Source organism: Panthera tigris, chromosome D3 (genome assembly GCF_018350195.1).
Source record: "Panthera tigris isolate Pti1 chromosome D3, P.tigris_Pti1_mat1.1, whole genome shotgun sequence".
Taxonomy (NCBI): Eukaryota; Metazoa; Chordata; class Mammalia; order Carnivora; family Felidae; genus Panthera; species Panthera tigris.
In genome coordinates, this window is record NC_056671.1 from 11495684 (window position 1) to 11511546 (window position 15863).

The 15863-nt window shown below is 58.3% G+C and overlaps 2 protein-coding genes across 7 annotated transcripts in view; one reads left to right on the plus strand and one right to left on the minus strand.

The window, feature by feature from the left end:
- Positions 1-4789, minus strand: part of TBX5 (T-box transcription factor 5) — a 48769-nt gene extending 43980 nt beyond the window's left edge. Inside the window, exons 1-3 of one of the 6 annotated variants that reach the window (XM_042962640.1) lie at positions 3087-3249; positions 2333-2483; positions 448-632 (exon numbers count right to left, since the gene is read on the minus strand). In XM_042962640.1, coding sequence (XP_042818574.1) covers positions 448-632; positions 2333-2483; positions 3087-3092 — 342 coding nt within the window. In that variant the 5' untranslated portion in view covers positions 3093-3249. Of the gene's footprint in view, positions 1-447; positions 633-1057; positions 1139-1285; positions 1719-2332; positions 2484-3086; positions 3250-4615 lie in introns of those variants that run through there. The other 5 variants (XM_042962641.1, XM_015536455.2, XM_015536454.2 and 2 more) reach the window with 5 other exon arrangements.
- On the plus strand, positions 3540-9697 carry LOC102955400. Its single transcript, XM_042962824.1, has 5 exons — positions 3540-3551; positions 5140-5381; positions 5696-5850; positions 8844-9034; positions 9152-9697. Exons 1-5 carry the CDS (start codon positions 3540-3542, stop codon positions 9254-9256), a joined length of 705 nt encoding a protein of 234 aa, XP_042818758.1. The 3' UTR covers positions 9257-9697.
- Positions 9698-15863: the final 6166 nt, after the last annotated feature.

The window sequence follows — 15863 nt, forward strand, 5'->3', positions numbered from 1 at the left end:
GTCTGGGCGGCGGCTAGGGGAAGGCGGGCGGAGGCGAAGGCTAAGGAAGATCTGAAGAAGGGTCAAGCCATCGCTCACGCCGGCCTGAAGCAGCCGCTGACCCAGCCCTTAATGAGGTGCTCAGGGCTGAGCCTATACCTAGTGCAGCAGCAAAGGAATGATCTGGGCTATTGTTAGCTGGCCCCAAATAGCCAGATAATGAAGGCTTCTCTATAACAACTTCAATGTATTTCCAAAATCCTCTGGCCATAAAGATTATCGTCACAATAAAGTGGATTGGAATATACTGGTATGGGGTGGGGGATGCAGGGCATAGGAAAGTGGAATGAGTGGAGATAAAAAGGAAAAGGGGACAATTATGAGCAACGGGCAATCCACCCTCCTCCCCTCCCCCACAGGAGGGCCTTTGGTTTTTGCAAAGGGCTTCTAGGCTAGCTGTCTTCTTACCTGCTGGGTGAAGGCGGCCTGCGGGGATGACGGAGACTTGTTGGGGGCCCCTAGCGTGCTCTCGGGCTTGGAGTCACAGGGTAGATCCTTCGAATCAGGTTCCAGGGGAGTGTGTGCCAGGCCAAAGCCCTCGTCTGCGTCGGCCATGGTGTGCCTGGCGCCCTGTGCCCGAGCAGGGTCCTGCTCTGAGGCCAGGAAACACAGAGAGAGAGAGAGAGAGTGAGAGAGAGAGAGAGAGAGAGAGAGGTTGGAGGTACAATTCTAGTGACAGGAGGGCGCAGCTGGGCCCCAGTGTCCAGCTACCAGCACCTCCGTTCTCAGCTGAAGGAGGCTGTGGAAAGTCCCGTTATTATTATCGTTGTTATTACTCTATGACCATGCACAACCTCTTGCAAAAGACCCGGGTCAGGCTGAGAGGAGGCGGCGAGGCTCGCATCTCCCCTGCGCAGGCTCCCCCACGATAAGCCAGCTGCCCGTCAAATTTGTCTGGACTTCTGGAAGGGCCAATAAAGATAAGGCCTGGGTATTTTTGGAAGCCATTGGGCACGAACCAAAAACAAAACAAAAACCTAGTGTCCTTTGGAGAACTGTTTTTCTCCGTCAGACTTACAGAAGGACATCACGGCTCTGTGTATTAAAAGTCACAGGAGGCATATTCTCCTGCAGCAGGCAAAACGTCTACAGTAACCCGCCTCTTGCAAAACCAAGAACCTAGAGGGGGTAAGATACGCAGATCAAGAGACCCAGCCCCAAGGAGAATTCGCGTTCATCCTTTATCAGTTACAGGCCTTAAAATGAAAAGTCCCTTAACAGTAAGAGTCCTCCCCTTTCCCCCCACCTTCAGCAACGGTAAAAATTAAAAGTAGCCGAACAGAAAAGGCAGGAGAGCGGCCGCGCAGCAGTGGGGAGGGAGGCGCGCTGCTGGGCGCGGCAGGCCAGCGCTCTGCAGGCCGCCGGGGCTGCGCGATCTCCAGGCTTTCTCGGCTCTCCAGCCCCGGACGGGCATTTTGACGAGCGGCCAGGCCGAGGGGAGTTTCTCCGAGCTTCAGCCGGGCCTGGCTCGCTGAAAGTGCAGGCCCAAGCTCCGGCCGAGGAGGACAAAACGCGTCCCGGACAAATTCTGCGCGGCAGGCGCTGGATCCAACTCGGAGGTCCGACGCAACGGGGAGAATGGGCCGGGGTTGCAAGCACGTAAAGGAACAGCTGCAGAACTGTTCAAGCCCGGATGAGCCTGCCTCCCCGCTCTGATCGCTTTCCAATCTCCTCCACGTTTCCAAGTAGGGATCTCCTCCCCCCACACCCGGCTGCACTGGGAAGGGGGAGCCAAGGATGCCCCCCCCCAAAGCTTCGCAGCCGCTGAAGCGAAAGGCTGGGTCCCACCCAGGTCTGCGGTGGCCGGAGACCCGGAGGAGTGGGGCCGACGAGGACGGCTCGCGAGGCCCGACTCCCCAGCAGCTCCCCTCACCACACCCTTGGGGCTTGGGCGAGGCGGTGATGGGAGCCCCGCGGCCGGCTGGCAACAAAAGAACGCGGGGCTGGCGTCGCCCACGTGCGCTGCCTTCCGCCGGGGGCCGCGGGGACCGTCCCCTCGCGCGCCCCGGTCGCGGTCGGCGGCAGCTCGGGGGCTGGCGGAGGCAAGCTAGATGCGCTGTGACAGAACCAGGCCGCGCGTCCTGCAAACCTCCCCGCCGCTCGCCGGGCCGCGCGCCTCCCCGCCTGGCTCCACGCGCCGGGGAGCTCCGGGCCGCGCCACATCCCCCGCAACGCCGGGCTCGGCGCAGTCCCGGGCGGGGCCGGAGTCCCGCCGCCGTTTCGCGCCTCCCGGAGCCCGCTCGGCCGGCGGGCTCCCTCCCGAGCCTCCCGGGCCATCTGCAGGGACGGTTACCTCGCTCGGTGAAGCCGGTGCATTCACCACATCCCTTCTTGCTCCTAGCAGGGAAGCTGGCGGCGAGGCGGGGGCGCGGGCATGGTGGCTCCGGGTGGGGGGTGGGGGTCTGTGCCGGGGACGGCTCGCCCACACTAGCGGCTACCGCTGCCTACAAAGGATCGGCCACCGCTGGAGCCTGCCCACCTCCAACACACACCTCCTCCGCTTTGCGCTCGCTCGCTCTCCCTAAAGACTTCCAAGTTGTCCGGCGCCAGAAGGGCTCCAGGGAACGCAAGCGGCAGCCTCCGGGAGCACCCCCGAGGGTAGAACCTCAGGGCCCCCTGCTCACTTGCACCCCTCGGGAGGGAGAGTTGGGAGACCGGAGGGAGCTGGGAAGTTGGGAATGGCCAAGGTCCTTTCTGAGCGCCGCTTTCAGGGTTAAAGTTCTGGAATCCAAAGAAAAAGGGCCTCTCTCCCTCTCTCTCTCTCTCAGAAATACAAGCCGACTCAGCTGAGCTCAGTGACGTTGGGCTGCCTTGATGCTTACAAAGTACTGAAATTGCCTCTCCAACTAGCTCCCATTGCATGCAGCCTGCCTCTGCCTCTTTCCCGCCCCCCCCCACCCTCTCTCTCTCTCCCTCCCTCCCTCCCTCTCTCTTCCCACTCCCTCCCCCAACCACCTTTTCCACTAGATTTCCCGAACACTCAAATCACAGCACTAGTCTCAAACCCAGACCTCGAGATCACCCCTCCTCTCCACCCCCTTCCCAACCTCCATCCATCTCTGCTTCTCTGAGCTCGGCTCGGTGGCTGCAAAAAAATCCTGCACAAATCATGGCAAACCCGGTCGGCTTCTGCCCGGGAAGTAATCTCGGTGACACGGCTGTGCAGAGAACGGAGTCTGAACGCGCTACGCTGCGCACACACACACACACACACACACACACACACACACGCCTTGCGCCTCCTCTGAAGCCTGGCCCGCGTTCTCCCTCCAACGCTGACCTCAAGACAGAGCTGCGTGACCCCGCCTGGCCCGGCTGGCCGCCGACGGCCGCCCTGACATCTCTCCCCCTCCCCACTCACCACCCGGGCTCTCAGCGACTCCAGGGTGAAGGCAGGGTGAAGGTGCATTGGGGATGGGGACTGAGATCAAAGATGCCAAGAAATTGCCTGGGGCTCCCACCCCCGGGGCCACCAGACCTCCCGGGCTGGAGGGCTGGAGATGTACGCGGCAGTACCCAGTTTTATTAAAATAATCAAACAGTCATTGGAGACTGGCTGGGGTTTTCATCTCCACTGGGCCCCTCTCCCTGCCCTCCCCGTCTCTGAAATGTATTATTTTGAGGGTTGAAGAGGTCAATAGAAGCGTAAACACAGCGAGCAGGTCTTAGCCTGAGCAGACCCAGTCTGGAGCACCAACCATTGAGGCTCCGAATAAATGTCAGGGTTCCCTTAGTTTCCCACCCTCGTCTCCTGTACCCCCTCGCCTTATTCTTTTCTGGGGCTCTGGTTCGAGACTTGGGCCTGCAGGCCAAGGTCTGGGGAGAGGCACCGAGAGGGGAGAAATGCCCTGGAGAGATCAGCGGCCATCTGGGTGTAACACATCGTTGCCAAATTACAAAGTGGACTGTCCATCCCTAAAAGTGGGGCTACAAGGGGTTGGGTGGGGGGGAGAGAAGGACCAAGCCCAGCATTTGCTACGGTTCTCACTCCGCCTTCCAGGTTTGTTTGCAAACAACCTTTCACCAAGGCGGTTTATTTATTTATGAACACACCCTCACCCTTCCAAAATGTCAGCTCAGAGGACTTTGGGCTTGCTAAGGAGGGGACCCCTGGCCAAAGATGGAAAACAAACGTGGTTTCAGGATGAGCCTAAATCTCCGCATCTCTGGCAAAAGGAAGGGGAAATATAGAAAGACCTCTCCAATCCCTTTAAATTCTCAGAGATTTGCGGATAAAAGAATTTCCCATAAATAATTCGGAGGCCCCTCCCGGGAGGGCAAATCTGAACTCCCCCAAGTAACTGCCTAGCCAGATTCACTTAGTCGGTGGAGTGCAGTTTGTGCTGGCCACCAAGAGAAACTGGGATTTTGAGACCTCCAAAGGGAATCTGTTCTTGCCAGGTGACACTCCAAGGCAAAATGCAAAGAGTGCATTCTCATTTCCACGGTGAAAAACAGCATCTCTGGGAGGGGGGTTCAGCAGGGCTGAGTTGGGGCGAGAAGGCAGGGGGCCGGAGGCAGGTCAGGTGCTGAGAGAAAACTACCCCCCCCCATAGCTGTCCAAGGGGACACTCACCTCCAAAAATCCCACCTCTTCTTTCCAGCGCAGAAGCCAGCAGTGGCGCCTTGCTGGGGAGTGGGGGGTTCAGGTGAAGACTTTGCAAAGGACCCCCAAAAGAGACCCCTTTTAGGCCAAGCCTTCTTCCAGCGTCTGTCAAGAGTACTAGGTACCTCCCAGCTCGAGGCTGGTTTGTGGTCTTCGACAAATTAAATATTACTATTTATTACCAGGCATACCCCAATAAAATAAAGAGGCAACCAGGCGATACGGACTATCTCACCAGCCGCTGCACCTATAGGACTTGGAGACGTCACGAGTCACGCAACCGGCCCGCGCGCGCTGTCACGCTCGACTGGGGGGCAGCGGCGGGAGGTTAATTTCTGTCCGTCTTCGCCTATCAGCCCCGGGTCTGAGCAGCCACAAGTCCCAGACGCCTGGGCCGCGGGAATAAATAAAGAAATAAACAAACCCAGCGCTCTCTGGGGGAAATGGGGGTGGCGAACATCAGGCACAAATAGAGCCGAGATCGATTTTCTTAGGGAGGGGGAGGGGGGCTCTTGGCGAAGGGAGGTGGGAGCCAATCTCAGCCCACGATTGGGAAGAAATCAAATTGTTCCGAGGTGGAACGAAGTCCCTTGGAGGAGGCACGAGAGTCCTCTTATTATTTAAAAATTATTTTTTTCCGAGGAGGAGCTCTAGGCAAACGAATATCCAGGCGCCGCTCTAGCTGGTTGTGTTTGGGACGCGATAACTCAGTGCCTGCTCGCAGACCTGCATACAAGTAATTACCGGGTTATCGCGCAGGGGAAATGAGACCAGGGCGTTGGAGGGAAGAAAGAGGGTCGTCCGCAATGTATCTTACTGAGAAAAAATTCCATTCTGCGGGAGCACCTCTAGCCGGGTCGGGGACGCAACTCGTCCCAGCGCGGCCCGGCGGGGGCGGGGTGCGAGTAGGTGCAGGGGTCGGGGTAGAGGGGGTGATTCGTGCACAGAAAAAGTACAGCGACCGGGCCTGCAAAGGGTGAGGCGCTCTGTCTTGTTCTGGAATAACGATTATCATTATTCTTGGTCTCCTCAATGGGCATAACGCCTAAGCGCCCCGTGGAGGATATGCGCTCGAGCTTTCGCGCGCAGCTGGAAACGCGCTGGGTGCAGTTGGGAAACGTACTGCGTAGACGCCCCCGGCGGCGCCGAGGGAAGAGCTAGGCCTGCCCGGGAGCGAGCGAGCGAGCGTCGGGCCTTCCGCAAGGGTAAGCTCCCCGCCGCCAAGGGGCCCAGAGGGAAGCGGATGTCGGGATCTGGCCTTGCCCCCAGCTTCGGGGGTTCCATCCCACGTTTCGCTGGCCCCTAGCCCCCCTGGCTTTCCGAAGCGCGGCCTGTCTCCAGGTCCGGTCCGTCTGGGGCTGGAGCGGCAGCGAAAAGTCAGGAACGCAGCTGACCGAGCGGCCCCGGGAGCTAAGGTCAGGCCCGCGGGGAGAACGGGCAGTGGTTTCCAGCGCTGGACGCGGGCGCCCGGGGCCGGCCGGGCCGCAGACTCTGCTGTATCCAGCAAGCAGGACCCGCGTCTCTCCTCTGGGCCAGGCCGCAGTGACTTCCCCCAGATTCTCTTTCGTTTCCCAGATTATTAGCTATTATCTTTTCCCCAGTCCGAGGCCCCTGGGGGCGAAGCGTTTGCTCCCAGTTGCCCAGAGTGCAAGCCGAAACCCTTCGCCCGAGGCCTGCGGATGGGTTCCCATTTGATCTCCAGGCTTAGATGGGCCGGAAACGGAGGCCTGGGCCCCGCCGGAGCTGGAAGGAGAAGGCGAAGCTCTGAGCGGGGCGAGAGTTCCTTTCCTTGTGGCTCCCTTCCCCCGCGCTCCCGGCGCGGGTCCCCGCAGCCCCTCGGACGCGCTCGCAAAGGATCCCGCAGCCGCGGCTTCCGGGACCCGCTGTCCCAGACACTGGGGAGGCCCGGAGCGCGGACCGCATACACTAAAGACCTCCCCCAGTTTTGAGCGTCTCCATTCTTTCCCCCGGTCGTTGGGCGGTTAAGTTCCAAAGAGCAGCCGCCCCAAGCAGCCTCCCTTCCCTCTTCGGGAGGATCCGCGCTTTCCTCGACCTGCTCCCAGCACGGTCTCCACCGCCCCCCCCCCCCCCCCCCAATGCATTTTCCTCAATTTTGCAAAATTCTGGCCCTGTTTTTAATATCACCGTGGGTAGAGGAGTAGAGGGTCCCACTTAAAAAAAAAAAAAAGCCCGAAACAAAACCAAAAAGGGGAGACCGCTGTTGCTCTTTTCTCGATACTGCCTCTCTGTTTTAGGAAAGTTGAGTGTTTCTGAAGGAAAGACAGACCACCGTCTCTTTCCTCTCAAAAAAATGACCTGGCTTACGAAGACACCATCTTTTCCGCTTTTTTTTCCCAACGCGTCCCTGCCTGACTCGGGTCTCGTCTCTACCGGAGTCAAAACAGGAGGGAGAAAGAGCAGAAAAGGCTGGGAAAATGAGGAAGGATTCCAGCAACGACAGATAACGACAAACCAAAGTTGGGCCGACTCATTTTGCAAGAAAGGGAGTCGGTCTACAGGGGAGAAATTCCCTCGTTTTCTCAGGGGGTCATTTCCCCTCTCGCCTAGTTAAATCTGGCTCTGCTGTATTTTTTCCAGGACCTCGCGGTATCTCCCTTCCCCGTGTTTTAGCCCATTCCTGCCTTTCTTCCCTTCTGACCGGAAGCATCTGGGGAGCATACTGGCTATGGCTATTATTTTAATATCCCATATTCTCCTCCAATATTTTCACCGAGAATTATTACTGCCACTGCTCTTATCCAGGTTGTTCTTCCCTGTGCTTTGGAAACATCCCCCCCCCCGCTCCCCCAAATTTGGCGGATGAAGCCCCCCGCCCCACCCCATCAGGGCAATAAAATGAGATCTAGAAGGTGAGATCTCGATGCTAGAGATGTGCAAGCTCCCAAGGAGCAGAGAAGGTGATTGGGGTGTAAACGGGGCATCTTGTTCTGGCCCCTCCAATTTAAGCAGTCTTCAGTGGAGGAGAAGGGTGAGTCTCGAACTGAGGGGGGCCTGGAACCCCCTCTTACCCCAACGGGCTGCACTGCGCCTGAGAACTCCATCTGTACCTGCAGCCTAGAACCTGTAGAAAGCCCCCCACCCCACCCCGTGCAGTCAGCATGTGCCCACAGCCCCAAAAGCCATGGGGGAAATATATACTAAATTCCAGGGCTCTGACCCAGTAAGATAGAGACTCGGGCTAATACCTCCAGGTCTGGCGGGGAGCCTGTCTGGATACCCCCCTCCCTCAACTGGAGGGTGCTGTGGAAACTTGGGAACCCGCTGCTCTCCAGGGCTCTGGAAAGACAAATTTTCTTTGGCAAAGGGAACGGTGTCGTGCTGTCGACAAGGCAGACTATTTTTCTTGTTCCCTCACAAGGGGGGGGGAGAAAAGAAAGCGAGAAAGAAAGGGAAATTAAATCCACACGTGTTAAGCTTGCTCAAAGGGCCGGATTCAAAACCAGAGACGAAACCACGACTCCAGTGCTGGCTGCCCGTGGGCCTCCTTCCAGCCAGCCCGGGCCTCACAGAGCAAGACGTCCACGCCGGAGAGGACTCAGTCTGATGTTTCATAAAGCGCTTTCTTTAAGGGGGAAGGGGCATGGTTCCTGTCTACGCTGCAGAGGCAGAACTCGGGAGCCGCAAAGCAAACAAAGGAGATAGTACTTGGGACACTAACACCACCCCCCACCCCACACACACACCCCTTTAAGAAAGTTCAGCTGGATACCTCCTAGTCAAGCCAGTGATTCAGGCAACATTGACTTTAGAGCCAAAATGAGCCAGGCCGGTGATTTTGGAAATCCCTGAGGTCTGACCCGGCTTTCAGACTTGGACCTACCTGGGTCAAGAGAACCTAAACTGTTGTTTTACTGACCCTGGAACAGCCAGTTTGATCATCTGCATGGCGACACCTCACATCCCTTGCTTCTCTCTTTGGCCGAGAAACTTGCCAGGGCAGCGGCCACAGGCCCAGCCCCGGGAGGAGCTCGGCACCCGGTGCAGGGGAGGTGGGGGTGAAGGACAGAGCGGCCATGCCGCCGGGGAGCTGCGAGTGAAAACTCTAGTAATGACCTTGAGGAGGTGAAGGGACGCGTGTGGGGGTGTGGGGTGACAAGGGGGGCCAGACCCCAAACTGGAAGGATCCGTCACCAAAACGATTGCTTGGTCAAGACCTCTAATTTTTCTTCCCTTTCAGCCCCGGGCCTTGAGCGCCGCAGCGGGTCCCCCCTGGCCTCCTGGTGCTGGGTTTCTGGTCTTTGGGGGCAGCCTCAACAGAAGGATCCGGAAGCAGGGGCCTCCAGACGCCTAGCTGCTGCCGCGCCATCACACCCGGAAAACCCTGGGGTGAAACTGACCACGGCTTGTCGTGGGGTGCAACAGACAGAGGTTGGTGGCAAAGAAAAGTTCCTGGCGACCGTTTTGGGGGGGGGGATGGGCTTGTTCCTGGTCGCCATGGCGATCCAGGAGTCCTGTCCAACACTCTCAACAATGGGGCACCTGCAGGACCATCGGACGTTCCGAGGTCTTCGAGGTTCTTCTCCCACCCATCACTCTGGGGCTCTTGGCTTTCCGGAGCCTCCTCCACAGATTCAACACGGCAGGGATTGAAAAACCACCCCCTTTTGGAAACGGAGGAGAAAATCGAGATTTAGTGCCGTCTCTGCGGGTGGGCTCAGGTCTGGAGCAAAAGCCCCCACTTGGAGTTGACGACCGTGACCTCCGAGGGGTGCGTACAGGGATGCTTTCGCCCAAGCCCGCAACCCCGGATTTTCAGCCAGCGGCCTGGGACCGGGTCAGCGACCAGGAGTGCTGAGTCTCTGTCTCCTCACATATACTATTCACCCCGAACTCTGCTTTCGAGGCTCCCCGCATACATGCACGCCACCCTTTCGCCTGCCTGGATTAACGTCTCAGTGGAAGGAGGAAAGTCAGGAACTAGGAATTTGTGGCTTTCGTGTGGGCAAGGCCTTACTGAGAGAAAGAATACTTTATACTCCTTTTAGAGGGAACATTTTCCATTGTGGGTGTAATATAAACAACATTAAAATAGCACGTTGGCCTGCATTGCTTTCTGCTTGAACCTGCAGCGGGAAATACCCATCCTTCTTCTGGGGGTGGGCAGTGCGCGATACAGGCGACTTTTCCGGCTCCATTTTTCAGGCAGCAAGCTCCGAGAAAGATCCAGGGCACTGACCGGCTTGGAGGCCATGGAGGGAGCCAGAGGGAGAGAGAAGGCCTCAAGGAGAAGGGGGGGGGGGCTGAGACCTAGGGCCTTGGGTTTGGGTCTCAGTGACTCCTCCTCTGGGGTCCTCCCTTCTTGGTTCGCTCTCTGCAGGGGACGCCACCCGTCTCCAGGCTGGTCAGGAAAGACAAAACTTAACTCCTGTCTCTCAGCTTCCACGGGGGGCATCTAATGTCCCCCAAAGCTCCCGGCTGGCTCGTCAGTGCCCCCATCCGCCCCTTTCCAGGCTGAGCCCCAGGCGGCTGCCTCTCTTTCCTCTCCAGCATCTTGTGTTAATATTTTCAGAAAAGTCCTGCTCGAGTCCCCCAACCCCCGCCCCTGTCCCGTAGCCACGATGAGAAAAATGTGGGTATTTGAGGCTCAAAAATCTAGCATTTGAGGTGTTGACAGTAGCTAACATTTACAGCAGGCCAGGAGCTGTCGTAAGGTGGTTTCACTCACACATTATCTCTAAAAAGCTCAGTGAGGAGGTGACTCCTGGGGGTCTGGCCACAGCGTCCCTCTGGTGGGATTTGAACCCAGGCAGTGTGACTCCAGAAGCCGGGAGCAACTCTCTTACTGAGACAGGAGGAAGGGAGGAGGCCCGTTGTGGGAGCATTTTGACGCATCTGAAAACACATTCAGTCAAACTAAGGCGGCTGCGGAAGGCTTAGCCTTTGGGGTAATGGCTCTGATCTCCGGCACGTCTCCACCCTCTCTCCTCCCTCCCTCAGAGGAAGCAGAAGAGGGTCTGTGTGGGCATCAGACCCAGATTCCCCAGAACTGAGCAGGGTGGAAGAGAGAGCACGTAGAGGTGCGGACAGTCTCCTCCTTAAACCTCAGCGCTCTGTTCTCCGTCCTGTTCTGTCCCCAGACCGTGGCCCCGTAGCCTCAAGCCAGGACCCACTGGAGGGAAATAGGGGTGCGCGGGATATGGGGGAGTGGGGAGGGGAAGAGATGAAGCACGACTCCGTTTAAAAAAAAAAAAACGAAAACGAAGAATTAGGTTCAGAGAGGGTGAAGGCTTGCTCGGGTCACACAGCCTTTGCCGAAATGCACTCAGCTCCTCGCCAGTGTCTAGGCTCTGTGCTTTCAGCTGGAGCCCGAAAGGGAACCCCAGTCGCTTCCCCAGTGCACACGAAGCAAAGCGGCGCCCGCGAGTGCGGGGCGGCCAAGGGCGCCCCTCGAAGGCAAGGGCGCGGGGACTGCAGGTGCCTGGGTTCCCCTCCCAGGCGCTCAGCCCTCCCTTCCCTCTATGCGTCTTCCCCACTGCACCTCTGGGCGTCCACAGAGTCCCGCACCTCCGGGGTCCCACCGGCGGGTCTCAGGAAGGTCCCAAGCCCTTTCAGGGGCTCCAGATCCCAGACCCCGAGACCTGATGTCAGTCCTGAGGCCTCCCCAGAGGTGGCCTTTCGCTTTTCCTTCTTCTTCTTGCCACCTGCTTGCCCCTGTGCCCACTCCTCCCAGGCAAGCCCCTGGTGCAGCGCTGGCTGCCCCAAGTTAGGAAGGGAAGGACTTCTCTAGAAGGTAGGGACTCGGAGAGCCAAAGCCTGAGAGGAGCGCCCCAAAGGGAGGCTCAAGGGGTCCCCACTCTCCAGCTGTCACTCTTCAGTTTCCTCCACCTGGCACCTGCCGGCCCCTTGGCCGTCCAGGGACTGAGTCTTCCCGCCCCCCTGCACAATTTGCTGTCTGGGAGATTGCCACCTCTCCAGACCCCCATCTCCCCACCCCAGGATGCTGGCAGACAGACTGGGTCGTTCCCAGTTCCTCCCAGACCACTCGGAGGCCAGGTCCTTGCCACCAACAGCTTTCCCAGGGTCCCCATTTGCGGGCTCCTGGTGCATCTTGGTGAGTGCCCAGGACCCAGGAGTGAGGGCCTGACCCCAGAGCACCTGAATCTGAGCACCAGCCAGGACGGCCAGGACCCAGGACGATCCTCCTGAATTCCCGACCCCCTTCCAAGCTCCACCTCCTGGAGCAAAGCTGGAGGTTCAGGGATCCACCTGGGGGCACGGGCTGTGTGTCTCCCTCCGTGTGACTGAATAGGACGTCACCCTCCAGTCTCTCTGCACGACCGTGTGTCACCTGAGGGGAAAGCGTGTGCATCTCTCTGCTGTTGTGTCAAACATCACGACGGGTCAAGTGGTGTCCTGGGCTCATAACCCAGGTGACGTTCAGCTCCCCTCCATTTTTATTGACCACTTTTATGATTATTATTTTTACCAACAGCTCTAAGTGGAGGCCTGCGGGCCTGGGCCCCCTGGAAGGCAGCTGAAGTTCCGCCATTCAGCCAGGAGGCCAGAGGGGCCCGGCCACAAGGTGGCTGGGCCACCAGAGTCTATATTTGGAAGCAAATCCCACAGGCGTTTCCTGGGAACCGGGCATAGCCCTGCGGACACCGGGGCAGACTGGAAAGGGTGGCAGGGTAGCTTGCCCAAACCCTCCCGGGCCTGGGGGCCTGGGGGCCTGGGGGCCTAGGGGCCTGGGGCGGGAGCACAGCGCTCAGCTCACCGGGGCTGCTGAGCCAGGCCTTCTAACGGCCCCATCCCCCTCCAGCCCTAAACGTAGTTTCTGGCCCTAAAAGCCACTTCTGCTCCATGGTGCCCGGGGGGGGGATTCAGCTTTCCCCCGAGCCCAGTGGCCTGGCCCCTCAGTGATGCCACTCACTGGCAGGGTATGCCGTCTTCAAGAGGTCACGCGTAAGGTGTCCCAGGCCCGGCCACTTGGGAGTCACTCACAGCACACACACACACACACACACACACACACACACACACACGGCCTTGCACGGCCAGTTACTGCGGGTATAGGTAAGGCCGTTCTCTCCCGCGCGCACACACACTCACACGATCACGGCGGACAGAGCCATCCGCCTCGCACCTGGGGCCAGTGACTGTCGCACACATGGCCCTCGTCATATCTGCCATCACACATTCACGTGCACATCCTCACCGGTTCTATCTCACACGCGCGCACACACACACACGCCTGTTCCGTCACACGGGCCCAGTCTCCCGCTCGTTGCCACGCACAGACACACGCTCGTGGTCGGTCACCCACCACCCCCCGCGAGCGCACGTCTGCCCCTGCGCGGACGTGAACTCAGCCGCACGTACGACGGCAAACGGGGCCCACGGTCGCGCCCAGAAAGCCACACACGCGATGGCAGTCCTTCCCCCTGAGTCACACACACCAGCCCGCGGGGCCGGGGCGCGCCCGCTCTCACCCACAGACGCATTTTACCTCCGCTCGCCCAGGATTGGCACCCGGTTCCCACGTCCACAGCCCACCCCGCTTTCCCCGCCCCGCAGCCTGGACCCTCGCGTCTCCTCTACTGCGGTCGGTCTCAGTCTCGAAAACGGGAGCGCTCAGAGGCTGCCCCCCACCCCCGCCCCCCACCTCCAGCCGGAAGACATACTTGGGTGGGCACCACCATGGATCATTCTCCGAGGCCTGGGGAGGCTCCACTGGAGGGAGCCCTTGATGCAACAGCCCCACCCAAGCTGCGGTCACCAGTTCCGGAGGAGGAAGGACGGTCAGGTCTTGAAGTAGGTGGGGGGGGGGGAGAAAGGAGAAACCCATCTGCAACCCCCTCTTTCCCAGCCACCCTCCGCAGAGCCCCCAAGGGCTCTGCCACAGACCCATCACGGTCCCGCCCTCTGGACCCTCTCTAGTGGGCCCTTCCTGCTAACTAGTCCAGTGCTAACTTTACACGTGGGGAAACCGAGGATCGGGGCTCCAGGGTGGCTCAGTCAGTTAAGCGTCCGACTTCGGCTCAGGTCACGATCTCACGGTTTGAGAGTCCGAGCCCCGCGTCGGGCTCTCTGCCGGCAGCTTGGAGCCCACTTCAGATCCTCTGTCCGCCCCCCCTCTTTCTCTCTGCCCCTCTCCACTTGCACACGGACGCTCTCGCTCTCTCTCTCAAAAACAAATAAACATTAAAAGAAAGTCTGAGGATAAAACACCAACTCCTCATATATTTAAGGCCTTGCACGAGCCTACCCCTGCCTGCCCCTCTCACCTCACCTCCTGGCCCCCTTTCTTCCTCCACATTCCATCCCCCTTCTTCTTTGTTCTTCATTTGTACCAACCTTTGTTTCCACCACAGGGCCTTTGCACATACTATTCCCTCAGGGCCTTTGCACACACTATTCCCTCTGCCCCCAGCTGGCTCAAGGTTATGCCTCCTATCATTTTTGTTATGTGCCTGTTCATTATCTGTCTTCACCTTAGACTCTAAGCTGCTGAGGACAGAGATCATGGCGCCCACCCCATTCACATAGTCGATGCTAGATAAATACTTGCTGAGTAAAGTATATGAAGGTATTAAGCAGACCCAGAGTCAAAGATGTGGAGGCATAGACAGAAAATATACAAGGTATCAGTGAAGGGCACAGGACTGTCTGCTCCGTGCCATAAAATAAGGATGGGGCGCCTGAGTGGCTCAGTGGGTTGAGCATCCGACTTCGGCTCGGGTCACGATCTCGCGATCTGTGAGTTCGAGCCCCGCGTCGGGCTCTGGGCTGACAGCTCGGAGCCTGGAGCCTGCTTGGGATTCTGTGTCTCCCGCTCTCTCTGCCCCTCCCCCACTTGCGCTCTGTCTCTCTCTCTATCAAAAAACGAATAAACGTTAAAAAAATTTTTCAAATAAGGATAGATGTCTGAAGGGTGGTAAGTTTACAGGTGGAATAAAGCCTGCAACATATTCTTGGCTTTTTCTGAGCCTTGAAGCCCCGAAATGCTTCTTCTCCCCGCCGCTCCAAGTGCCCCCCACACCGACCCATCCCTCCCTTGTCCTCTGGGCCTTCCTTTTGTCCACCCTTCTATCTGTTCCCAGGAGCCTGGAGAAGGAGCCAGTAGAGTGAAAGTGGTCTTTTTATAGGCTGATAAAAACCAGGCTTATCTAGAAAGCTTTGTCCTGTCTCCCCAAGTGTCCCTAATTGGTCCCCAATGCCCTCCCCACTGGGGCTGCAGACACCCTCCCTGCCTTCTGGCCTCTGCCCCGCTCCCCACTGCCCTTCCCTTCAGTGAGGGATGCCTCACAGGAGACCTCTGTCAGGAGGACTTTTGTGGGATCAGGGGGTGGGCGAGAGGAGATGGGGACCAGGGATGCTGTCGGGGGAGGGGTCCGGACTTCTCCAAGTGGGTTTGCTATGCCACTATTTAATGATGCCAAATATATTAAATCCTATACTCTAGCAGCCTCTTAAATCCGTTTACAGCCCATGCTAGACCCTGGGCTATAATAATAATAAAAATAAAAGAAAGGATTTATGTAGCCAGGGTGCGGGGCCGTCACCGACAGAAAAGAAAGAACCGTTTCTAGCTGATCTTGCTGGCTGGTCGCCCACCCTCTGACCTCCTGTTTTTCAGGGCAGGGCGGTGACAGGGGTGGGGAGGCTCCCAGGGACAGGGAGGAGGAGAGCCAGGGTCCTCGTGGGACAGCGTGAGGAAGCCGAGGGAAATGTCCACTTAAAAGAAACATATGCCGGGCTTCTCTCAGACCCATGTTTCCAGACCCATCTCTCCATTTCTCTCTTGGGCTCCTGGAGAAGGACTTTCTCGTGTTATAGAACAAGGAGGAACAGGGACTGGAGTTGAGGAGACAGCAAAGATCTGGGGTGGAAAAGGCCTCCAGAGGTCCCGACCCTGCCTCTTTGAAGTCGTGTGAACTGAGCAAGCCCCTTCGCCTCCCCCAGCCTCAGTGTCTCCGACTGTGCAATGGGTCTCATAAGAATACCAGCCTCGGTGGTTGTTAGGAGGGAAAAAGAAATGATATAGAGAAACGTCTGGAGGACACTGAGGTTTCTGGGGCACAGGACGCAGGGCCAGGGCAGGGGAACGAGGTAAGGACGGCTCAGGGCCTGGTCTGAAGGGCCCAGAGAGCCCTGGCCTCAGTCCCCGGGGGGAGGGGAGGGGAAAGACAGCAGTCGTTCTTTGGTGACTTGAGTATTCGTGAGGCGGGGGCCCTCCCTGTGCTACTCCAGCACCCCC